At 40.6% G+C, this 26892-nt stretch overlaps 1 protein-coding gene across 18 annotated transcripts in view; it reads right to left on the bottom strand.

Moving 5' to 3' along the window:
• Positions 1–26892, bottom strand: part of PBRM1 (polybromo 1) — a 128404-nt gene that overhangs the window by 18282 nt on the left and 83230 nt on the right. For 7 of the 18 annotated variants that reach the window (XM_014606142.3, XM_019490005.2, XM_006270373.4 and 4 more), the window contains 11 exons: positions 25462–26104; positions 22212–22423; positions 19351–19536; positions 16135–16292; positions 14904–15170; positions 13316–13461; positions 12761–12918; positions 11767–11950; positions 10141–10351; positions 5535–5736; positions 1286–1450 (listed from right to left, as the gene is read on the bottom strand). In XM_014606142.3, the coding sequence (XP_014461628.1) occupies positions 1286–1450; positions 5535–5736; positions 10141–10351; positions 11767–11950; positions 12761–12918; positions 13316–13461; positions 14904–15170; positions 16135–16292; positions 19351–19536; positions 22212–22423; positions 25462–26104 (2532 nt within the window). The remainder of the gene's footprint in view (positions 1–1285; positions 1451–5534; positions 5737–10140; positions 10352–11766; positions 11951–12760; positions 12919–13315; positions 13462–14903; positions 15171–16134; positions 16293–19350; positions 19537–22211; positions 22424–25461; positions 26105–26892) is intronic. The other 11 variants (XM_059716072.1, XM_059716074.1, XM_059716078.1 and 8 more) reach the window with 3 other exon arrangements.

Below are 26892 nucleotides of genomic sequence, written 5' to 3'. Positions count from 1 at the left end.
AAGTAAAAACATTTATTGGGGACCTAAATTTATAACATGCAAATAATTTGGAGGAATATCAAAAGGCAAGACAGAAAAAATCTAAGATAAAAAACAGCCAAACATAAAAATGAGCAACCAGATTCAGAGATACTTGGAGTTCTTTACAAGACTGACATACTAACAGAAAACTGCAATTCATCATGGAGAAATGCTTTACAACTTCCATGAACCACAGAGGAACATATACTTAATTTAAACATCCATGCAGTCTACTACAAGAAAGTGATTTAGATGTTATGACAGGGGAAAAAAAGGCCATCTAGCTTTCAACACAACAGTATAGCTACATCCTAACACACACACACACACACACACACACACACACACACACGCATAAAGTATATGAAGTAAAAGAGCAAACAGAATTACTGGAATGCATAAGGGAGACTAGAAAAAGGTACCATAAGGCACTATTTAGAATTTGACTAAACTGATGTGATCACTTCTGATCAAATCTGTCACGCAATCAGAAACTGGAGAAAGAAAAAGACCTAAAGAGATCACATCTAACACATACCCCTATCAATACAGTGCGATTCCTTTTATAGATTCTCCAGTGCTTTGCCAGCCTTTGGATCCAAGTCCAGAAATAATTAATACTTCACATAGTGCCCATAAATTCAGCTGGCTTATGACTGGTAATAAGCACAACACCTGGATGTAATGGTTTGTTGCATAAGCCCTTAAAGTGCAAGTCTATTCTGAAAAATGACTTGGTAAAAATGGCAAATGTGGGATTTCATGCTTACTGTTTTAACGATTCCAGATCAAGTCTGCTCTGTTTACCAGGATGGTGAGACTGCTGGCTCTGCAAACTCATGCTGGAATCTAAAAGGTAGGCTGGCAGTGTCACATGTCACCAACAATAAAGGATTCTTCATGTGGAGCCTACTTAATACTACCACTGATGATGCATGCACTAGAAGAAAATCCAGCTCACTTTTGGCCATGCTAGCAGGGGGTGAATGTTTAAGTGAATTCAATAGATATGATACAAATAGGGAGCAGGTCTAGGAGGAGCCATTTTTTTTTAGTCTTTTTCAGAAGAATCCTAACTACTGAAGAGACTAATGTGGGGAAATCAGGATATTTTTTAGCTTATGTTTATTTTTTAATCAAGAAAGACTGAAGATGTTGAGCTTTTTCTTCAGCAGGAATAAAGTGACCCAAGGAGTGTTCAGAGTTATGAAGGGGTTTGATAAAGTGGATGAGGAAAAAATGGTCATAGCTCCTACTTTTTTACCTGCAACAGGTGTCAACTGCTGATTGAGCATTCCCATTGGTGTTGGTGGCGGCACCACCCCCATAAGAGCCCCGACAGGAGTGCCTGCCCGGGGGGAGGAATTCTGCTGCTGTTGCTGTGCTGCTCGCTCTCTCTCCTGCTGCTCAGCAACTTTAGCTGCCCGCTCTGTAAAAGCATTTTAGATTTTCAGTTCTGTTTTGTAACCCAGAATTTCAAAATATTATCTGTTCATTAAAAAGGACTAGTAAAACACTGGCATAGTTTAGTCTAATATAAATAGAACAGATTATTTTTCTTATACAGCATAAAATTTGATTTCATTTGGCTCCAGCTAAGACTTTTAGAGAACCTATCATGAAAAATATTCCACAAAGTTTTAATGTGAAGTTTTGTTTAATTATTTTTTTAAAGTCAAAGAACAGATTTGATCATAAAACCAGTGTTACCAACATGATAGCAGCAGTCCAGCACTAGGCCTAGTCCACGCTAAGAAAACTTTGCAAAATGTTCCCACTTTTGATACCACTGGTTCTCCCAGACCAATGGTAGCAATATTGGGACCTTTTGAGTATGTGTGACACCTGCTGCTCACAGTTTCAGCTCTGCAACAGTTATACTTGTCCAAAGTAAGATAAGCATTTAAAATACAAATGGCAGTGGTCCATTTATTCTAGGGCTCCCAAAATTGCTACTAATGGTGAAGCTGAAACAGCAGTGGCAAAGGTGGGAAATATTTGCAAAATGTCCCCAGTGTAGACAGGTCCTTAGTGTTTAGAACATAACAAGCAGCAGTTTGATGGATCAAAAAATACTTCCTCTGCCTCTCATTTTTCTTCTTTCCCCATTTTGGTACCCATACAGTTACTGCTTTTTAAATTTTTATTGACAGATGTCTAACTCAAATTGTGCTGCTCTGTGGAAGCATGTGTGTCTTTAGTATTGTGCATCTGATTAATATCTACATCAAGTTTTCTTACTGCTACTGTAAGAATAAAAGCTCTACCAGACAGGAATATGACCTGAAGAAAATTTGATGTGGGAAAAAGGGGTATTCCAAACATCCACTCAAGGTGATATTTTCTGCATGCATCTTACTGATTTGTTCTCTGAGTGTTATACCCTACTGAAGCAATGAGAAGCAACAGAGAATTAAAGAATGTAGCATATGCCTTTATTGATTTTAACAGAGAATACAGACCTAAACATTTTCTTGATTTGGCAAAAGATGAAAATTATTACTAAAAAGGAATAAGGGCTCTCTATTAAATGAGATCAAGAAGTTCAGAAATGGAATTAAATAAGATGCTAAATATTTGCTTTTACCAGCACAGAATTCCAAAAGTCTATGATATAATTATCTCTCATCAGTAACTTATTTGTGCAACCTCAGAATAGCACAGTGAAAGATCAGTTTCATCCTTTTAGGCATTTCCTTCCTTGTTTTCACCATCAGGAAGGGGATGACGGCGCACTGCAACTTCTAAATTTAATATAGGCACCCTATGTGACTGAGCACAGAAGCCACAAAACATTTGAAGGGAATTCCTGAAGTAGGAAAGAGAACACTTCACTCTTCAGAGTAAAGCAAGTACTTAGGGAAGAAAATAGGAGAAGCTGTTGCAATTTCTCCTTTAGGTTTGGCCAGTTAAAAAACAGTCAGAAAAGAAAAAGCCTCTTAAGACACTCTGCAGACCACACTTTGGAATGCTGAGCCTCAGAGTAAGACGGTGATCCAGGTAATATAAAGCAATACTTCAGCAATAACTCTAGCCTACAATCTGTCCGTTGATGTCACAAGTGGTGCAGACCTCCCAGATGAAACTGAAAACATTGATTGCCAGAGCAGTGCAATAATGGTGGGCAAACTTAGAATTCAGTTTAGAGAATTCACCTTAATAAATAGTGAATCCAATCCTAAATCCTTTAGATTAGGCTTTTAAATCATTGGAATGATCTATCCAACATGCCTAACAAAGTAGGATGTAGTCTCTCTGCTCTGAACTTAGCTTTTTCTTATAATGGAAACTTGCCTCATTTGTTGTACATATTTATTAGTCTTTATAATATATCTAAGCTAACCAAGGGTGCATGTGCAATGCAGTCTATTTTTGCTTGAATATTGTTAAAATTGTATTACATATTGCACATGTTCAAAATGCAAAATTTTCAGAGGGTCAAATTCAGCAAAACCAAAACCAATTTTCACCAGAATACTGAAAGACACTTCTCACTGAGGTCTCAAATTACGCCATATTTCAACTTCCTACTCTCCACTGTAATGTCCACACTAGACCATAAATGTTATTTTCACATTATAGCTCCCACACTCCCGCATAAAATACATTTCAGGTGTGCCCTGAGCTCCAAGCCCAATCCCCACCTCCCCTCAAAATATGGGGGGAGACGCAAGCCAAGGGCAGACCAAGCCTAATAAATTTCAGCCTGAAAACTGAAAGCTCTATGAAATTATAAGCAAGTTTATGTGGGTGTTTAGGAGAGTTGCTGGGGGGGGGGGGAGGAGGGGAAGAGGGGAAAGAATTAAAATGGAAGCACTTAGGCAAACTTGGATGGACACTGCTGCTACCACTATGATACACTAGCACAGTGGTTCTCAAACTTTTTTTCCCGCGGGCCTCTTGAAAAATTCCCGAGGGTCTCGGCAGACCACTTAAACTTTTTTTTTGTTCTACAAATCAAAGCACACAACTCATATTTTAATATCAGTAGTCTTACCTTATGAATACAGATATTTTCGATTATTCCGCAACCTTTCTGCGGACCACCTGAACGGAGCTCGCAGACCAGCAGTGGTCCACAGGCCAGAGTTTGAGAACCTCTGCACTAGCATATTCCACTGGAAAAACAACTAACTCAAACAATCTTCTCCAGAAGGTTTTAAATATGCACTAGCTATCCTACTGTTCTCCAGAGGTAGGACATAAGGAAAAACCTGACATTAATCATGCCATGCAAATGGATAGTGATGTATACACAAACTACAATATAAGAAGGGGGAAAAAAATCACTTTTGGTACTTTCACAAACACAGCATTATCATTTCCTTTATGTAGTTTGCAACAGAAAATCTGTAGCTGACAAGTGGAGCCTTGTTACCTTGTAACATTGCAAAAAGGCATTATTACCAATCCAAGGAGGACGGATAGTGACAACATGCAAACTTCCAGTATGAAAACCAAAGCCACTTTTAAATTATGAGCATGCAAAAGAGTCACCAAAAGTCAAACACAAACAAAACCAACCAACAAAAAAACAAACAAACAAACAAAAAAACAGAAAAAAAACACTATTCAAAAGATAGCAAATATAACTTAAATAGTCAAGTAGTATTTTTTCTAGGGCTGAAACCTTTCCAAGTTATATATTGTATTAAAAACAGTGCAATAATACTCTGAAAACTAAGCTTTATAATGGAAAGGCTGAAATGATCAACTATAGCGGCAACAGTGAGTTTCAACAGAGCAGTTCCAAGTGAAGATTTATCTGCACCCAGGTGGAAATTTCTTGCAGCGCATTACATGAATTTGACCAAAAGTCAAGACATATGGTCAATGTTGGGTAAGAAGGGAAGAAAGAAACAAAAGAAAGAAGAAATGTGTCTTTTGGAGCATTTTCTGAGTTCAAGGGTATAGAATATATCAATCCAAAAATCAATTACAACTAGTGGCTAATGCTGAGAGTCAAATGACTATTTCCCAAGCAGTATAATGGATTCTGTATCCTATATTTTTATTCTACTACTCTTATTTTGATGAAATTTTGCATTAGCCTTATTTAAATTAGTCAAAGGACTCCTTTGTTACATGTACTATTTTATGCCTTTTTACTTCCTTCCCTATACTCTGAACAGTTTCCTACTTCTGGTCCACATAGTTATATGGCCTTCTTTCTTCCCATCTTTCTATACAGGCTTCCTCCCATCTCATCAATTATCTTCATGGCCACTCACTCCTGAATTGTTTCCGTTTTGTTTGTCTGGGTAAAACTGAGATTTATTTGCAACACATTTCTCAATTAACACATTCATATATTGTTCTACATAATTAGATTCATGTTCAATTTCATTATGAACATTCCTTAATATAAACATCTATTTAAATATTTGCACAGAAATTGTTACAAAGAAGTCATTTTCCTTTAATAGTGAAACATGTTATTTGAATAAAATTACTGAATCTCTTTAGAAACGAAAAAAGTAATCAGGAAAGAGTATATATCATTTCTCATTTACCTTCATATTCTGCTTTCTTGGTTGCTTCCAAGTTTCTCCATTCAGTTCCTACGAGCCTGCTGAGCTCTCCAAAAGAGTAATCTGGGTGCTGAGCTTTAATCACAGCTCTCATCTCACTGCTAAATAGGATGTAACCACTCATGTTGATCTTCCTTTTCGATCCCTCCTTCTTGGCACTTCCTTTAACAGACTTGGGAGTGGACTGTGAGAAAAAGTGGTTATGACCACAAGTGTACAACAGGAACTTCAAGGCACAAAAGCCTTAGTTGTATAAAGCATAACTAAAAAACCTTCATATGACTACTGGGTTTCAAGAATATTTGTTCAACAGCTGTTTTTCCTTGCAGCATGTAAAGAGAGGCTGGGTCTCACAAAGAGTGATCACTTTATGAGAAATACATGTGTGTAAGATATAGAAAAAATACATTCCATTGGGTTTTAGCCTTTCCATACACAAGACTGACCTCATAATTGAAATATGGGAAGATTCTGTGTGAGAGAACAAAAAGTGTGTGGCATTAGACAACATCATTCCAGACTGAGCAAGAAGACTTTCTAAACCAGGAATGCCCTGTGACCAAGCAAGCCAATTAGGAAAGCCAAAAACATAAGATAAAAGAACAAATCTCATTTTTCTACATCTCGGATTTATTAAAGAATACTACTGACTATTAACTGGCTCAGTCAATATAAAAACACACAAGTATTGCTGTGCTAGCATTTGCATCCTGCTGTATTCCCTTTTGACTTGCAGTCTACAGTTATTTTCCTGCAACTCTAAAAAGAACATTTTTCTCCTTAAAAAAAAAGTAAAACAGACCCTACTAAACAGATTTAAAAAAATGAAACACATATTGTTTACTTGGGCTCGTCAAACATCAACAAGTCCCATGTCATTTAAAGCCAAGTTGCCAATTTAGTGAATGTACAAAGTAAGCCCAACAATAAATTCTTCTCTTGACGCCAAACACTTTTGTGTGCGTGTACTGAGATAATTACACCCTTTAGCTTGCTTGCTTTTTCTGCACCCAAATTATTATGAAGTTTCAATCAATCAGTCCAAACAACATTAAAAACTCTTTCAATTGATATCCATCCATTTGAAAAGGACTGGAGAACTTTCATAAAATTACAATAACCTTCAAGATTCAATATACCCAACTTCCATGTTTTCATATCCATAATTTTCATCCCTTTGAATACAACAATGTAACTAAATCCTTCTGTCAGATTTTTGTCAGAAAACTACACCTTCAAGTGAGAAGAAATAAGCTAATGATTAAATATCAGTATTAATTTTTCAGCCTTTTCTTCCTATTAAAGCCAATATGACTGACCCCTATTGCAGATCAGTTGCATTTGCTACTCAACATTTTTCCATTTGTATCTTTGTTTTATGTCTCTAGTTCTTTGCTCTTAATTTGATCAAGCCAGACTTTCACTAAAATTGAAAAAAAAGGTACAGTAACTTCCCTTTTCAATTTGTCGAGCCACTCTAACACCACTTTCAGTTATCTTGATTAGTTTACTGTCTGTCTACAGATTTCTTTCCTTATTATATATAATGCTTTCTATGTTTTGAGTGGAATCCTAATGTGCACAATTCAGCATGCTTAAGGCAGATGGGCATAAATATACCCAAATATAGTTTCCTGTAAATTTCCTTCACATTTGAATGAGATATACATCCTTTTTCCAATGAACTAATTACGGGGGTGAAGTTAATTATGAAAGAATGTCTCTGTAGATTTGGAACTATGCTACATGTTAATTATTTTTCAGTGAGGTCTAGATAATGCCCTCAAAACCAAATCAGATAAAATATTCTGTAATTTACTTTTCAGACACAAGCAGTACTTCTGCACCCTCTGAAAGTGCTTATAAACCATGAGATTATCATCATGTTTAATCAATTGGAATACATTAAAATTAATATTGATTCCTTTTGCTTTTCCTTAAAATGTAATTCTTCCTTCAATTAAAAAAAAATATGAATGTGTATGCTTAAATTCAACTATAGGTTAATATAACAGGATGGACAGTTTAATTTATGTAAATTGTTCATCTCTGCTACACTGAAGGCAAAATTAGGTTGTAATGTTCTTACCAAGCTTGGTCTTTTCCTTTCCATTGTCTCCAGTACTGACTAATCACTGTACTACTTTTCCAAACATCTCTTAAAATTTAATTATTTACCTCCTTTCAGCAGAATTATGGTAGGTGGAGATTAGCTAAACACAAAGTTGCAAAGGAGGGCAGAGTATGCTCAGAGTGAAAACTGAATAAAGTTTGAGAACATCATTAGTTTCTGCAAATCCCTACTTGAACTGTCTTCTGCAGCTGCAGTGCCTGCCACTTCAGCTCTGCCCCACAGTTTCTCTATCAAAAGCCATATGACTCAGAGAAGGAAGGTATGTTAGTGCTCCCAGATTTCAGGGCATTTTTGGGGCTCTTCCAGGGGGATGCAGGAGTGGCTTCGCCTCAGCTGAGTTCCATTTTATCCCCAGCAAGCTAAATACCTCAGTATCTGTTTGAACTACTTTCTGCTGTTGCCAAGATCTTGATAATATTCACATTTTGGGTTCAGAGAAATAATTTTTCCATTCCTTTAGACCAGGGCTGTGCAACAGGCAGCCTGTGAGCAGTTAGTATGCGGCCCATGGGTCCCTGCACTCATCTCACATCGCCGCACAGCAGGAAAGAGGGCCTAGGGAGGGCCATGCGCTGCTGGCACTGCCCGTGAAGTGGAGGGCAAGTGGCTGCACACTACTTGTGCAGCCCATGGCTGCAGGAGTAGCAAGATTTTGGAAGCTTACTCCCGCTGAGTATGGCCTTTATGGTATGCGACTCCCAGCCACACCGAAGTTGGATAGCACAAGTTAGCTCAATTTCCTATCACATCCTTCAAATTTTATACTTACATTTATAAGCTACTAACCACTAATAATCTTTCTGTAGTGCTGAGAAGCAGCTTTCACATTGACTAGCGTTAAGATTTTTAAAAAAAATCAACGGGACAAATGATTAAAAAAATTAAATCGCTATTGTGAGATTTCAAAAAATAGTTGCAATTAATCGCAATTTTAATCACAGTTAAACAATAGTCACCACCTCACTACCCAACAGCCTGCAGCCTGTGCACCCTGCAGCTCCTCCCTACCACTACCAACAGCACACAGCCCCAGCTTGGACCCCGGTCTGCCCTGTGCCCACTCCAGACTCACCCCGGCCAGAGTGGACCAGCCAGAACCCATGTGGATAGCCCCAACTCTGGCTCGCCCCATGCCTACTCCAGACTCACCTGCCCAAGCTGATCAGCAGCAGTGGCCAAGCAGAAGCGGCTGCTCAATGTGGAGGAAAAGCAGCCCCTCCCCCTCGCCACTGCTGGGCCTTTCTTGCTGCAGCCGCTGGGAGCCTATGACTGGGCTGGCCTGTGTCTACTCTGCACTGACACCGCTGCCCCACTGGGCAGCCTGGAGGTGGCAGTGACAAAAGCAGAGAGGAGCCGCAGGACAGCCCAGGTGCGGGCTCTGGGCAGCTGCAGCAAGGCGGCCCTGATAGTGGTGAAGAGGACAGGCCTCTTTTCCCTGTGCTGAGTAGCAGCTTCTGCCCAGCTGCTGCCACGGCTCAGCATTGGCAGGTATGTCTGGAGCAGGCACGGGGTGGGCAGGGGCAGGGCTGTGCACACAGGTTCTGGCTGGTCTGGTGTTGGTCTGCTCCACTCATCAAAATGATGTGCACGATTAATGCAATTAACAAAATAAAGAGTTAATTTGTTTTTGCATTAACAGTTTAAATTAACTGTGACTGACAGCCCTAAAAAAAAAAAAAAAAGGAAAAAAAGCAAAACCTAGCAAATTCAAGACTGAAAAGTACGATGAGTGACATAACTTTAGTATGTATCAAATGTCCTGACCATCTTACAGAAGTTTTAGGAACAAATAAATCAGAATTGAATTTTACATTATCCAGTGACAGATGACTCAATTTACAAGCCACATCTTTTCCTCCAGCTTATAAGAACTGACAAACTTAGTCAGAACAATGGTCCATGTAGCCCAGTAGCCTGTCTCCAACAATGGCAGGAGTGGATGCTTTAGAGGGAGATCATAGGAACAGGCTATAACACCATACACTCCCCCCGGGTCACTGACTGGTGTCTGGGGTGGGCATGTGCCCCCGACTCAAGAGGCACCAGACATGCATGCAAATTAAAATTAAAACCTAACAACTTAAATTTTGAAAAATGACTATTGATTTTTAGTGTCCAATTTGAGTGAATTTAAAATTCTTGTTTATTTCCAAGGAGGTAGTGATCAACATTTTCTGAAAATGTATCAAATTGAGCAGGGGGAAAAAAAAAAAATACTCCCCCATCCCCAAATTACTAATCACTTCTGAAAATATTCCATTGTGTCAAAAAAACTACTGTGATAGGTAACATTTTATAGTCTAAAAGTGTTTTTAATAATCATCTCATTGACTGTTGAGCTAAACTATAGTATAATTCCATGAATGTTTATTTTTGTTTTCTTGATTGTTTTGTTAGGGGAGGAAAGGAGAATATGGAATGGCATATTATAAAATTTTGCAAGTGCATCTTTACCTGTGGTGGAGTGTACGGCATTATATCCAATTCACTAGCCAGTGGAGTCTGAAGTTGAGGCATAGAAGGTGCTTCAGAGATGTCACCTTCTTCATCTCCCATCTCTTCAATATCCTCATCACCCCCTTCCAACTCAGCAAATTTTGCTTCTAGCTGCTGAATCTTTCTCTCCAGTAGTGGAGATGGTTCCTTCTGTGGAACTATGGGTTTTCTGAGAGGAGAACAGAGAGATTACAATTACATCTTTGCCTGCATGAGAAGCCATTTTTAACCCTTATTTGGAGACAAGCCACATAATACATATGCAAAACTGATATAACAAGGAACCCAAGAACACTGTAACAGTCCCATTTTGGTTCCATCCACCCCTCCAAGTAGCAAGTCAGTGTGGTTACACTTTAAATATCCTGTCTTTACTACATCAAAACACTAGCTATTACAGGCAGTCCTCGATTTACATTTTGAGTTACGTTTTGCATTTACAACATTTATAAATTGACACCGTTTCAAATTTCTGATGTCAGTTTCAACTTTACGCTTGATCTGATGCGATGCCACACCAGTGAACAAGTTCAAGACTCCAGAAAAACCTGCAGCCAAGACTCCTGAGAAGACTCCAGCCAAGAGCCCTTCAAAAAGTCCAGCAAAGTCACCTCAAAGAAGTCCTTCCAAATCAATGATTGTTATTTACAGTATAAATACATTAATGTAGCTATATTACACATCTATAATTGAGTACAAACCTTTTGGTTATTTTTGGTGAAAACAGGGTATTGAGCCTTGGTTCAGGAACCAATCCCCCATTTATAACATTGCTTCCTATGGGAAAATTGGTTCCGAGACACGGTTTTCAGGAACCAATTGTGTTGTAAGTCTGAGGACTGCCTGTATTTTGTTTTTTTATTTGCAATAGAATAGGGGCATTCTAGGCTATCTGGAATCATATGGACACTTTTCTAAGAGACTGTTAAGAAAAATATCATCAGGACAGAAATTATTTCCTATCCCATGATGCAGTATGGAAATAATGATGGCTAATGACCTCCCACTTTTCAGTGTTTTCATATTCAGTGTTCAGCAGAAAATGCTCATATATCTGATGCGACAGTCAAGCCACTTTGTTTAATTTAGTTTTATGGATGGAAGGCTCTTATTTTTACTTGTGGATTAGGATGAAAAGGATTTAAGACTGGAAGACTTGTTTCTGCATAATCTTTATTAAGGTAAGCATTTGTTTAGCATTAGAAATTTTAAAACAGGTATTTTGTTAGCATTTTTCTTGGGAATCAGTTACACCAGAGAATATACTTATTATTAACATCTATCAATATGGGGGCAATTAGCTATCGTCTCTGAGAGCCTAAACATGACAGGTGACCCTTTGTTATTTACGATTATGCCAAAAGGACTGTCCACTTGAGAGCATAACAGCTTTTTTAAAAGCCTGGTGTGAAAACTAGATATCCATGGATATGAAAAAAGTGAAATGGGAGGTAGAAGTTGAGGCCATCTGGGTTTTTTCCACGTGGGTTTTAAGTATTTGTAATTGGTCTGATTTGATATTCTATTGCAATTATATTTTTTTATTTTACAGAAAAATAGAATGTAACCCCTGTCATATTTTACCTAAAATAGTAAATTTCATCATCTACTACTTTTGCAGAAAGCGAAAACCTCTTAAGCCCTTTAAATTTCTTCATCTGCTTGTCACTCTCATTATAGCGACTCTCACAAAGAAAAACATCATTTTCAGAGATCTCTGTTGGTCGACAGGAAAGGAAGTCCTTAAAAGATAACACAGCACACTTTCCTACAAAGATAAAAAGAAACTGATAAGGAAGTGTCCTGTATTCATAACTCCAACAAAGTTTTTCACAAAACATAGTGCTTTATTATACTCAACAAATTATGCCGATTAATTATCCATTGCTCACAGTCTATCAGAAAATGGATTCCTACCAAATTAACCTAACCAAGCTTTTTTAATGTGAGATAGACATGAACATTTGTAAAAAAAACGCAAAAGAACTCTTCACCCCCACCTTGCCAAAAAGGACAGGTTTTATTGAAAAACATTTCTTACCCCCAAACAGCAAAACACATATTTAAAAAAAAATCTAAACATTAGAAAGTATAGAAGTGAGTAGATAATCTCACAAGTTCTATACTGTCATGATTTTTAAATCATTAATTTTTCAACTTAATTTAATGTGACATCCCAAATGCTGAAAAGTAAAAATAAGGTACCACGATTAAAAAAAGTAAAATTTGGTTTTTAAAGTATTCAGTTCCAACTACCTTTTAGTACAGCCAAGTCTTTTCTTATAAATTAGACTGGAATGACATGTCTGTGGATTTCATAGAATTATTTGATTTCTGGTTATGGGGGATGGGTGTTAGAGTAAAAGTAACGTGCTATAGTGGGAAAGCTTTATAAAAGGAAAGGGTCTTTCAGAAAGCATTAAAGATGGTCAGCCATGTAGTACACAACAATGAATTTGGATAACTTTCTTTCCCATCCTAAAAACAAGGGCACACACAGCTATTGTTCTATCTCATTTAAAAATGTAAGAGTTAGGAAAAAAGTTAATCAACTGGATTTCAAATTGTAAATAACTACCCAGGATGCATGTCATAGGACAGGTCTCTTCTAGGTTACTCAAAAACACTTCCTTCTTGTAGAACATTTTAGTTGGTTCATGTTCAGTTTCTTCAGGATGTATGAAGATTGGACCAAAAAAATATGCAGCTCCATCCCGTACCCACATCTTTTCAATTCTAAAAGGATAGACAAGTAATTGATAGAGAAGTAAACACACTTGTGTTCTAAATAAAATAACTGCACACAATAGGTTGTTATGAAAAGCTATTAAAAGAGAATGATTAAAAGAAGTAAAAGAGTTAACTTGGTCAACATAAATGATTCTCATTTTTTTGTCATTTATTATCATTGCATATTTGTCACTACTGGCTCTATTTGAAGCTTACAGCAGACTGTGCTAACCAAACAATAGTTTGACATTGAACTAATTATTTTGACTGAGGCTAGGTAGCACAAGAATAAGTTGGTTCATGTTTCCCTGTTCTTTGGAATCTATAAAAGTAGACATAATAGTTTTCTTCATTAACAAATTTTTCACCACCATTTTTAAAACACAAGAGAAAATATACATACCTTCCCACCCGAGGCCGCACCAAGCCATGTGATTTTATAAAGACACAATCGCCAACCTTAAGCCACATATCATTATAACAGAGCTGTTCAAAGTAGTGGCAACCAGGTTCTCCATTTGACATTTCCACTGGAACATCTTCTTTCTCCTACATAAAAGCATGCATTTAAAAACTAGTAAAGTAAAAAGGAGCTGGGGGTAGCAAAAGTGAAACACACTTTATTCAATGTATTTTTTTTAAACTGATAATAAATGTAAAATTAAACATGTATAAACACACACATTAAGCCCTGAATTCTGAAAACTAAAAGGTAAGACCAATACTGCTCTCAGTTCAAGTTCTTCACCTTATATTTTTTTAAAAAGATGACGCTTTTCAGGATGGTAATCCAGAGCCATTTTGCTGGCTTATCGATAGAAAAGTTTTTAACTAGTATAGCAAAACTACAATGCATCTAAGTTTTTTGGGGTTTTTTTAAGCATAACATCATATGGTAAGTAATCAGGTATTATTGGTAAAGACAATCATGCCTTCAATACAAAAATATCATCATTTAGTGTATTATAAATTTCATAGTTTGCCCTATTTAATCCTGGAACCTGTATGAAAGATTCATGTCATGATCCACTAAAATGTCAACTGAGGATTGTTCAGCTCACAGTAGATGCTCAACATGAGCACCTGCTTAAATGTTCAGATTTTTAATAAAATATTTTATCATGGGCTAAAAGCAAATCAGAACATAGGCCTCTAGCGTCTTTTTTGGAGGTCTGTTTGGGGCTGACAGTAATCAGATAGTGCCTATTTTAGTTTGAAATTATATGACCTTTAAAACGTGTATCAGGCACATAAAATAAACATAAATCCTAGGGGCTACATGTCTTAAGGGCTGCACAGGCCACATCAGATGCACAGCACAGCACCTCTTACCACTGCTGCACTCTGCACTCATGGGGTAACCCCCTACCCCACCCTATAGGCACAGTTCTCTGGCCCATGGCCCTGATTCCTCCTGACCACTGGGGTGCAGTCCCAGATTCACCCTCAACAATCTTGGGATAAAGGGAGAAAGTTGAAGAAGGGAGAAGGAGGAGGGAGAGTGAGCCTAAAGACTGACTGCTATTGCAGCTGGAGTGATGGCTGGGGAGCGGAGGAAAGGGGGGCGCAGGAGGCAGCATCCAGGTGAAAGCCCAGGGGCTGTACATTAATCCCTCATGGGAGCGGGAGTTGGACAGCCTGCTAGTTGGACACCTTGATCTAAATGACAATGACTGAAGGAGGTTAATCTAAGATCTTCACATTTTATAAAACTTGTGCATGACAGGTTTAAAAAGGGTCAGTGGTCAGCTAATAGCTTCAAGGAATAAATCGAGGCTAATACTTAGTTGAATTAAGATTTCAATTATTTTTATGGAAAATGCATGTACACACATTTTATTTTTTAAAACACAAGCATCAAATCTAACAATTTGTTCTTATTTCTTTAGCTTTTTAGAGGCTGTGAAAATCCAGATTATGAATTTCTATATTTTAATCTTTTCTGATCCCAAATCCTCTTTCATTCAATATTGAGCTTATTCTCTGCATACCTTTTCAAGATGAAGGATACCATCTCCTGCTTTATTATCTTCTAAATTTTCACCGTGTTTTTCTTCATCCACTTTGTCTGTATTAGCAAATACAGAAGCAACACGGACCACAGGCAGAGGTACATCTCGTGGGATAAACCTTACAGAGCTAATGGGCATAGTCCACAATTTAATCTTTTTAAAAGACTTTGTCTTTGCAGAATAACGTGACTCACAGACATAGACATCTTCATCTCTAAAGGTTTCTGGACATAATTTAAAATACTCCTGTGGAATGAAGAGAAGAGATCATTTTAGATCACATATTTTAGCAACATTCCCCCACACAGAATTTAAACCACCAACTCTATGCTTTTTGCTTGCACTTGCTGAAAACAGTATCCCATGAGGTTGCTACAACCTTTGCACTGAGTTTCTTTCTTTTGGTTTGATATCTGAGTTACTAAAATTAAAAATCTGAAAAAACTTTAAGTGTCTTACAAATAATTCAAGTTACCAAATTATCAGCCCAGAGAGTTATAGTATATTTATCTATAAAAATAGGTAAAGTTAAAATTACAGGGATGCATGTACTGCAACTCTGCCTTGCAAGATACCTAAGCTCTGAGCAGATGAGACTACCACTACTTTGAGAAAGAAATATAAATTCCATCCCCATTAAATCTTTGGTGATAACACAAGGATATTAATTAACACCCAACATGGTTAAAGATGTGCTTGTTACATCAACACAATGCCCATAAAAGTCTAGCCCAAGAGAGCGGGTTCATTTTACACAAAAAAGCATTCATAATTATAAGAATCTTCAGTACAACCCATATTGGTGGAATCTAATGGGTGATGTAGAAATGAAAGATTATATTCATTGCCATACCCCTGAGGCATCCAATCCTCTTCCTAACAAAAACTAATATTTGAGGAAAATATATTAAGAGTGTACCTGGGATTTCCCTACCATCCTTACTGGGGGGGAAAAAAAAGAAGCAAGCAACTTAATAATGATTTAATGCATACATGAACATGATTTCTATAGAAAAACTCATACTAAAAGGAGTACAAATTTGTCTCTTTCTCTGTACTGTGGATTAACTACAATGTAAAATACAGAAAAATACCACCAAACGAAAAATATTAATTTTATATAGGTTCTGTTACTATCCTTGAGTCTTAGTTTAATTTGTTAAACTAATTACTTGTTTTGCATTACATTTTAGTCAATTTAATGTGTTACCTTAACAAACATGACCACACATTTTCCTAAAATCTTGCTAACAGGAACTTTATTATAATAGTCACTCTTAAAAACTTCTTTTTCCAGAAATTTTCGTGTTGCAAGATGGAACGTTTCATTTGGCCGATAAAACCAACAGCCATATAACCATTTTTCTCCTAAAAAACATAAAAAACAGGATATATTTTCTACTGAATAAACAAAGGGGATTGTACATATGTTAACAGCTGATCAGCCATGTATTAACACATGGCGTATCTAAACCTCACTGATCTGAAACACAACGATGTTCTTCAACTGTTTCAGATCTGTGAAACGTGGGGACATAACAAGTCTACCAACTACCTGCTCTTTGGAATGTTTGACTCAACAGAATACAATAGGAATTAGCTTAGTCTTGGGGAATCCAGTGTGCAGTTTATTAATTCTGATTTGGCAGGCTTTGAAAACTATACTCATTGACAGGAAACCTTGAGAGCACCTGATATTTCAAAATCTGAGAAAGCAGATCTTTGGATGACAGATTTTAATGTACGCATTAAATAATTTATTTCCTATTTTGTCATCACCTTAACTGTGAAAGAGCCAAGCTAGGGCTTCAAAATATTCTTATAAACCATTACAAAGCATTTTATTACTCTAAATCAAAGAAAAAATGTAGGTAGACTGCCTTTGTGTATTGCAATATAAAGTTCTCTCTCTCGGGTCAGCAGTTTCTATGAATATTTTGGAGGCAGACAACTCAGATGACGAAGCTAGAGCAGACGTGTCAAATTCATTTGGCCCTGTGGACTGGATGAGTGTCCCTGAGTTGGTGTGGGGGCCAGACCAGGACCAACCACCCCCTACAGAGCACCCACAGTGCTGAGTCCTGCCCACATCCTGCACATGCCAGCTCCCAAGGCCAGCATGGGGAGCATGCTGCCCATGGCGCATACGCTGGATTTGGTGCTGCAGGTAGCATGCAGTGGGGGGGGGGCAGGGAGAGGGGGGTCAGTCTGGGGCACCACGCTCCAACCGATGCCCTGAACTTGCTGTGCTGCATGCAGCACTGGACCCAGCCCACGTACCATAGGTAGCACACACCCAGTGTCAGCCCCCAGCAGCCATGTGCACAGTAAGCCCCAGGGCTAGAGGGTCTAGCACATGATGCACAGTGCTAGACTGGCTGCATACCATGAACATGATATGGGGAGTCAACATGGGGCGTATGTTCTATGCCAGGGGTAGGCAACATTCTTTTGCTGGAGTCCCGAAGAAACTACAGTGTCTACCTTGAAAGGTGCCAGAGTGCCGGCATATCAGAAAAAAAAATGAGGGGGTAGGAGTACGAAGCAGTACATACACTGCATATTAATGTTATAAGGTCTCTCTCTATATATAATTAAACTATTGTTGTATGTAAAGTAAATACTGGGGCCAGGGCCCACCAGCAGCGCGGGGCCAAGGCCAGGGGCTGTGGGTAGCGTGGGGCCCGAGGCCAGGGGCCGTGGGCAGCGCGGGGCCGAGGCCAGGGGCCGTGGGCAGCGTGGGGCCGAGGCCAGGGGCCGTGGGCAGTGTCGGGCTGAGGCCAGGGGCTGGGCTGTGGGCAGCGTGGGGCTGGGGCAGCACTGGGCTGGGGTTGGCGACGGCGGCGAGGGCTGGGGCCCACTGGCAGCATGTGGCCAGGGCTGGCTACAGCACTGGGATACGGCCTGGCCCAGCAGCGGCGCTGGGCTGGGGCAGCGGCGGTGCTGGCCGGGGCCGGGCCTGCCAGCAGCACGTGGGTGGGCCCTCTGGCAGCGCCGGAATGGGCCTGGGCCCCAGCCTCATCCCAGCACTGGCGACGGCCCCAGACTGGGGGTGGCACTGGGCTGGGGTGGGTGGGGGCAGTGGTGCCGGCTGGGGCCAGGCCCTCCGGCACCACGTGGCCAGGGCCAGGCCCGGGGCCCACGCTGGCAGAGGTACTGACTGGGGCTGGGCCCATCCACAGCATGCCCGGGCCCGGGGTCAGCCACAGCGGTGGTGCTAGCTGGGGCCTGCAGGCGCCATGTGGCTGGTAGCGCGGGGCTGGGGCCAGGGCCGTCGGGGTGCTGACGGCCCCCAGCCACAGCCGAGGCTGGTGGTGGTGCGGGGCTAGGGTTGGGGCTGGGGTCTCTTACCTGGCTGCAGTCAGTGGCGCAGTCAGGTTGTTCTGGGGCTGGGGTTCGAGGCAGCACAAGGCTGTTCCCGGGCAGCCACATGCTGCTCAATCTGGGCATGCCTCTTCCCACCCCAAGCAGCCTGCATGCCAATAAAAACCATGCCGTGTGCCACCTTTGGCACGCGTACCATAGGTTGCCAACCCCTGTTCTATGCTAACTGGTCCTGTGTTCCATTTCCAGGTCTGCCAGCCCCCTATGTCAAGTGCAGCGTGCACAGCCTGCACTGGTCCTGGGTCTTACTATGTGCCAGCCCTCAGGGCTGGCCCAGGGCATGTGCTGGCTGTGGCATGTGGGCTAGACATGGCACTGCATGTGGTACAGGGGGTCTAGGGTGTGGGCTACATTGCAGCACACTGTACTGCCCACAGTGTGCCCAGTTAGGTCTAGTTCGTGTGTTGCATGCAGAGTGTGGGGTTGGGGCCAGTTCAGCAACTCACAGGCCAGATCATTTGGCTCTATGGGACAAATCCGGCCCGCAGGCAATATGTTTGACATCCTGAGCTAGACAGTCACCCATTTCTGATAAAGGACACCCAGGAACAAATAGGTGAAATTAGTGCTAAATACAGTTTAATTGTAAGCTTGCATAGGGTATGCAGGATTTGACCCCGTTTTGGAATTTAAACCACAGGTTCTGAACACATCTTGTGTTGTGGTGCACTCAAAGCATTCAGCATTGGTTGCATTATCAACAGTGAATACTTTTCCAGGCACAGAAAAAACCCTTTTGTTCTTCCCAGGTTCATTAAAAAGCAGAAGTTGATAGACTTTTAAATGGGCAACGTCAAAACCAAAAACAAGCCTGTTTCATCTGCAGGATGTTCATAACAAGGGAAAAAAGAGGATAGCTGGCACTCAGCAGAATTTTTCCAACATGCAAAACCTTTAAATTGTTTACAAAATAATCACTACACGTATACTTTTGTAAGTGAAAACTAAATACCCAAGTAAGGAAAGCTCAAGCTGGAAGTATTAGCAGGGAACATTTAAAACTTACATTGCCTTGGTTTTTATACAGTAAAGAATTCCTTACCTGCTGAATCTTCCCACAACCGCTCAATACAGACTATATGAGGTTGTAAATTGGCTTCTGCGGGTTCTACATAGACATAATCCCCAACATGGTACATGCTATTTTTAAAGCTGCAATCCTGGCTGTAGGTCCGATGCAAGCTTGACAGACCAGTTCCTCCAGCAGAATCTTCACTTTTTTCAGCTTCTTATTTCAACATAAGGGAAAATGGAAATCACTAAGTCAAAGCTAAGGAATGAGATATTCCAAAGGCTATCACCTTACTACCACACATCTCTTCTCCTAGAATCCAAGCCGTAGTAACTTTGCCCCCCCCACATGTTGCAAGTGTTGCACAATTAACTGGTTAATTAAGCAATTTCCTGGAGATTGGCTACATGTGCAAAGTACTTATAGCAATAAAAATCTCCAACCAGCTATGAAATTAGACCTTGAAAATGTTTTATAGCTGGTTACTATCAAAAACTTTAAATCTGCACGTGTAGCAGGATCTCCCATGAGGCTGGAAGCCCCATCAGCTTTAGGCTCCCAGCCACAGGGGTGACTTTGCCCAGCTGGGACTGAGAGTCCCGCAACTGCTGGGAACTCTCAGCCCCAACAACTGTGAACTCTGGGTCCCAGCAGAGTCCCACAGCTGCAGAGGCTGGGTACCTGCAGCATGCCTTCCGATGCTGGGACCCAGCTGGGTCCTGGAAGGTACACGGCACAGCTGTGATCTTCCAGCCCCAGTGGTTTCATGCACCCTTAGGGCAGGGAGGTCATTGCAGTGATCTCCCAGCCACAGGGTGTGTGTGGGGTGTTCAGGCAGCTGGGAACCCTTCAGCTGAAGGGACTTCCAGCCACAAGAGCTTGCTTCTTTCCAGTGAAGGGGGAGCCCAGACTTCTTCCGCTCTACTCAGCACTGGTGAGACTACAGCTGGAGTACTGTGTCCAGTTTTGGGCACCACACTTTAACAGGGACATGGACAGGCTTAACAGGGACGTGGACAGGCTTAAGAGAGTACAAAGAAAAGCCACCTGTATGATCAGTCTTACACAGCAAGCCATATGAGGAAAGGCTGAGGGATTTGGGACTCTTTAGCCTGAGGAAAAGAAGGCTGAGAGGGGACCTGGTAGCAGCTTACCGCTACACTAGGGGAGTACATCAAGAGCTCAGTGAGTAACTGTTTACCAGGGCACCCGAGGGGAAAACCAGGAATAATGGCCACAAACTCCTGAAAGATCGAGTTCTTCACAGTCAGGGTGTCCAGCCTGTGGAATAAGCTCCCTCCAGAGGTGGTGCAATCACCTACTTTGGAAATCTTTAAGAGGAGACTAGACTGTCACCTTGCTGGGGTCACCTGATCCTCAGTTATCTTTCATGCTTGGTGCAGGGGGCTGGACCAGATGATCTCCTGAGGTCCCTTCCAGCCCTACAATCTATAAATTCTATGAATTCTAGGACATACCTGGATCCCATTCTGCTAAGCATCATGCAGACATAATAAGAAAGAAAAAAAGCTTCCCCTACCATTATTCTTTCCAATAGCCAAAGTAAAAATAGCACACCAAACCTGTCCCTGTCATTGGCTTTCAGTTCCCAGCAGAATATTTACTATGTTCTATGTTCCACCTATCTTTTCATTCTTGGCTTCTAGTTCCCAGTGGAATGTTTGAGCATGTGCTATGCTCCACCTAAGTTTGTTTTTACTGCTTCCAGTGCTGCTGAAGGTGAGTCCCAGATGTTATGTACATTTTATTGAACATTCCCTATAAAGGGAAGAGGAACTCATTGGTAGTAATGAGCAAGGAAGAGAAGTCTTCTTTCACTACTGAAAGCCACCTGCTTCTTCATAACAGTAACTTGCTGCAGGCAACAAATACAAATAAGCACTACTGACCTTAGCATTGTAGGGAAAAAGACAGCTACCTGTGTTTTATCACACTGGGGCTGTAAGAGGGCATGGGAGAGGGGCAAGGGGTTAGGAAAGACTGGAATCCATAGGCAATGCACAGGGGGACTCTGGGTGGGGGGCACGTGCCCCCTCTGACAGCGAACTCTCTGGCTGGTAGGTGGGCATGGAGAACACTAGTGTTCCCCCTGAAATTGGCTCTGTGCTGCATGCGGAAGTACCTGCACTTCCACCACCGCCGTGACCTAAGCTGGAATCACCCTCTTCTCTCACAGTGGCATGATGCCTGTGGCCAACTTTATCCATTCCTCAAAGCTGGACCTAAAGCCATGAACAGCAGAGAGGCAACAGGGGAACAGAGAGACAGAGAAGTTCTTTACAAAGGCCACTCTGTCCAACACAATGCCATAAGCCAGTTTCTTTCCCTCTCAGAGCACCCCCAGCAGGAACTCTGAAGGGCTGGCTTAGAACATCCCCTTAGCTATATTAAAAGCAAGACAGGAGACAGAAGTTGTGTCAAAATACTTTTTTGAACCCTGATAAAGTTAAAAATTTTAAAACAAGAAATGACAACATTTGATTAGAATAAAGATTTCCAAGTCTGTGAGAACATTAAGCGGCAGGGAAAAAAAGACATTAAAATATTACATTACTTGATAATGCCCCTGGAGTTAAGCCAGCAACACCTAAACATATTCCAATGAAAAACAGAATAGGTTGACATTTGGCTATAGATATTTTTAATGCAAGTTGGAGATATAGCTTATGTACACGCACATGGTTTGAGGAAAAACAGGATGATGATAATAAAAAAGGTAACTTTCTCTAAATTTTGAATAAAAGCTTTACTTGCTGAATATAAAAAATATGACATGCTTCACTATGGGGAGCTGCATAATAGAAGATGCGTCACATAATTAGTTAATATCTAATGTTTATAGTCCAGATTTCTGGAATGAAAATAATTACCTCTTTTCTCTTCCTCTCGTTTGAGCTTATCCTCTTCTATTTCTTTTGGTAGTTTTTCCTTTTTTTCTTTTTCTACATCGTTGTGAAGATGCTTGGTGGTATAGCTAAGTGCTGGTGACAAAAGAATCTCTCCATTTTTGCAGAGTTCATCACGGATTTTAATAAAGAACTGCTGAAGTTCTACTGCATCCTCATAAATCTCTGAATCAGTCCTGCATGACAACAGACATATCACATGGCTTATACATGGCTATACAGTACCTTAAATACAATCTCCAATCTGCTAAAAATGTTACATTTGGGGATAAAATGGAAACACTCACTTTTCACTCAATATTAGCTATTTGGTATAATGTGAAAGCAAAATAAAATTATTACATCTTGCTCTGTTGCTAAGAGAAACTGCCTCTTGGAAGTTTTTAAAAGTACTTTTGTAATTAAAGTCAAGAAGAAGAATGTATACATATGTATTATAATTTTTTCTGCAATCAAAGTTTTAAAGAATGAAACATATGCGCTTTACTTTCTGATTGGTATTTAAACACCAGTACGTTATATAGGTACCTACAACATGGTTCCCACCAGAAATGATATGAGAACCTATGCAGCCTTTCAATAGGGAGAGAACTTGGGAGAGGAAGGATTTCCAAAAGCATATGCAACTGAATCCAGCCTTTGTGTAAAAGTTTTATAAGATGAAAAGTTTGAAAATAGTATACAATAGCTACTACTACTGCATTTCTATGTGGGGTAATGTTTATTGAACAGATTTTGTTGTTTATATATGAAAACTCAACATATGTTCAGCCAAACTGCTTTTCAAGATAGGAAGGTTAGGACTGGTTTGTCTGTTTGTGCTTAAAATAGAATGAATGATATTCTGTGACCCAATTGAAGCATTTCCAATTAAAATAATGTTGAGTAAATCAGAATTCCATTTTGATTTTACATAAACAGACATTTGGGTTAACTGCTTTGACCATCACTAAAAGCCAGAGTCAGTTTTTTGTATTTTAAATTACAGAGGTTATTAATATTGATAAGAATGGAAGAAAAGATAGGCTGCAAATCAACAGTGAGTTTCCTTAAAGGCTATACAAAGTCAACTGCCTCTGGTTAAGGAAGCTACATGTGTCATCTGGACAAGTTAAAAACAAAACAAAACAAAACAGATACAGGTCAATCTCAGGAAATCCCACAAATAAACTTCAGCCTCTGGAATAAACTGTTAACCAGGTAAACCTGATGATGAGCAATCTCCCCTTGAGTAACTGGAATTCAAAACATGACAAGCAACCAAAAAAAAAAATTAAACTACATTATAACTGGACTTTACTGCTTTCAAAAGAGACTTCTGAGAATCTGAAAAGTAATTACCTGAAAAGAGTAGTTCTAATCACCCACTGATCATTTTTTTCAATTCTTTTTAAACTCTGTTTAAGAAGATATTATTGCCATCACACTCCTTTTCTTTTGAAGTTATAGCAGTAAACTCTCCCTACATATCCCAATGGGTTTTAGTGACTTCCTGCACCAATGGAGAGCAAGAAGCTTCAAGTCTGCATACTTGTGTACATTATAAAACACTTTGCATAGCAGCAACTGTTGAGAGGGTTATCTACTTTCAACCCACTTAATAGGTAAAGATTTGCAACAATGGCTAGGGACAAACATTCAAAAAGCCTGAGCCTGAATTGATTCAATCTTTGCAGGTTAGTCTAACCTGCAAAGCTTGAGTCAATTTGGAGGTGCATAGACATTTCCTTTTCATTCCAGAAATGCAGACACATGCGTGCAGTAGCTCAGGCTAGAAGCAAGGGGAGGGGGATGCTAGAGCAGCCCTCCCTTTCCTTTCTCAGTGCTGAGCTGAGGCCCTAGCAGGATGCTTTGATTAGGGAGGGGTGTAAACCCTGACCATGCTTGCACCATCCCAGGCTTTTCCCTGCTCAAGGGGCAGAAGTATTGCCAGACCCTGCATCTGTTGATACTGAGCTTTTCAATCTCTCTCTCCCTGCTTCTTTGTACTGTCTGCAAACCAGGTCATTTCTAACACCTTTCCTCATCCCCTCTTAAAGACAGAGATTGCAGCTAGCAGGTTGCTTGTCGAACAAAGTTTATCAGCCCATCAAGCCCTACAAAAGAAAACATCTATCTCATTAGTTTCAGGCTTTTCTTATCTGCAGTGTTCATTTGCATTTGCAAACCACTAGCTGTCTGCCTTTATTCCAGTGAAACTGGAGACCCACACAGGCACCTCTCAGCATTAGCTAGCATGGGGGGGCATGACCAGATGCTGGGTCCTTGTGCTGAGGTCCCTGCCATGGGAAAGAGGCGGGAGGGAGGAATACCTGCTTGAGCAGCCAGCGGGGGGGGGGGGGGAGGGGGGGGAAGCAGGGGGAAGCCTGGCAGCTGCTGCAATCCCTCAGCCAGCCAGAGCTGTGATAGTGCTCTGGCTACGAAGAAGCGGGGTGGGGCCAACCCTGCTCTGCTCCAGCAGACAGCCCAGCCCAGCCCAGGGCTGCAAAGCATCTGGGATGCTGGGGGACTCTGGTTTAACTTAAACCAGGAAGGGAGCTGGGACAGACATTGCATAAACTCGTTTGACCCAGATCAGTTAAGGCTGATACTACATTCAACCAGGTTTACCTTAAACCATTTTCAGCCACTTTGAAACTGGTTTATGTGCACTGAACTTATGTTCTGTTACAGGTTTAAACCAGTTTCTGATCACTTAAACTGGTTCTGTGTAATGTGTCCCTAGCCAAGGAAGCACTGAAATGGCTGAGCCACCACAAATGTTATCATCTGGTGCAGCTCTGCAAGATTTCTTCTACCTAAACATATTACTTCAGTTAAAAATCCGGTAACTCAGTACATGGCTTACCTTAATGTTGGATCATGATTCATGTCTGTAACATGACACCTCCCCCTAAAAACAATCGATTTCTTTCCTCACCCCATCTCTAGTCTCCTCTGCCACTTTCTGCATGACTGCTCACAAATTCTTCTGAGCTGCTCTTCCAGATTTAGAAGTTAGCACTGTGTTCTTTTAGCCTTGGTTTGCATTCTCACAATTGCAAATGTTATATTATTTGTTTCATTACTTTTACATGAAAAAATTAAAAGTACATATAATTCAACAGAATTTAACATGCTACCAGAAAAAAAATACTGAAATCAAAAGGAAATTTTGGTCAATGATAAAACTCAAAATTGACAAAACTAGGTACTGATATACATAATGTCTTACCGGTTCATCCTCCTTGCCCTTTCCAGTACCTCAAACATATGCTCCTGAAACAAGTCTAATCTCCTGTAGCGATTATTTTCAACGTTCTTTCGGATAATGTCAAAAGTCAGAGGTGGTTTGTTTGGAAAGTTGGGATCAACAGCAGGAATTTCAGCTAAAGAGTCACTGTAACACCTGCCCTCATCATCCTGATGGCTCATTACAGACACAAAAAGGTTATGGATAAGTTCCTGGATTAGTAATGTTACATTGGGGACATGTGAATCCTCATCTCCTTCTATCTCTCTTCTTGTTTCAAGTAAAACTTTATGTAGGACCAAGGCATCTTTATAAATCAGAGATTCTGGCTCATTATAAGTGCAGGCATTATTGAACATCATTACAAAGTCTTCTACCATGGAATCGATATCCTGATACTTGTTGGCCATCATGTGGCTTCTGATCTTTTCCATGTCAACTGGCTTTTTAATGGTTACATAATAGTCAGGAAGTTCTGATCGAGATGGGAGCCTCAGGAAGATGGCACTTAGTCTCCTTCCTCGTTTATCGGTATAGTTCTTCACTGCTTCATATACCTCATTCAGTTTCTGCTGCATTGGAGTCATGTATTTTGATTTTTTAGGGGAAATACCACTTTTTCTACCTAGACAGACAAAAAGTTCCAAACACACAAAAAACAAAAATCAGTTTTGTTCACTTTCCTTAAAATCTCTCATTCTAGGGCTCAGGCAACTTTTCAGCGTTCTCTCTTTCCTCAGATGTTTTTCTCTGCTTTTACTGTGGATAATTTAAACAGCATACCAAGTGCTGGATAGTAAACTGCTGAAGTCTATGTTATGATCGTAAATTAAATTTTAACCTATCAGTGTGAGTTTAGGTACCCTAAGAAACCTGAAGAAGCCCTGTACAAATCAGTAGCGTACAAATCAGTACAAAGCCCTGTACAAATCAATAGGTGTGGGTGAGAAAAGCACTCACCCTGGGTGCTGATTTAAGAGGGGAGCTGCAATTGCCCCTCCCCCTCCACCCTCAGGGTCTGTGTCCCAACATACTCATGCTGGGAGCTATGCAACAGTCCAGAGCTGTTGCTACTGCTGCTTTAAAAGCATCAGCTGGGGCAGGCAGAGTGTGTGACAGTGGTGATAGAAGTGGTAGCAACAGCAGCAACTGCTGCAGCAGCCATAGCTCCTCAGCTGGGGACTGTTTAGTAGTTCTTGGCATGGGTAAGACTGTTGTGACCTCTCTGCCCCCACTCACAGAACTATGCACTCTTCCCTTGCTCTCAGAATTGCGTCCCATCCCCTTGACTCTCAGAACCTACATGCGCCCTGCTGCTTTTGTAACTGCATCTACCCCAGGCCCCAACTCTGCCGTTACGCCACTGGTACAAGTACCAGTTCTGCAAGATATTCTTACTTCAACTCAATAGCC

This window comes from Alligator mississippiensis, chromosome 12, assembly GCF_030867095.1.
Source record: "Alligator mississippiensis isolate rAllMis1 chromosome 12, rAllMis1, whole genome shotgun sequence".
Lineage (NCBI taxonomy): Eukaryota > Metazoa > Chordata > Crocodylia > Alligatoridae > Alligator > Alligator mississippiensis.
This window is presented reverse-complemented; position numbering and strand designations above follow the sequence as displayed.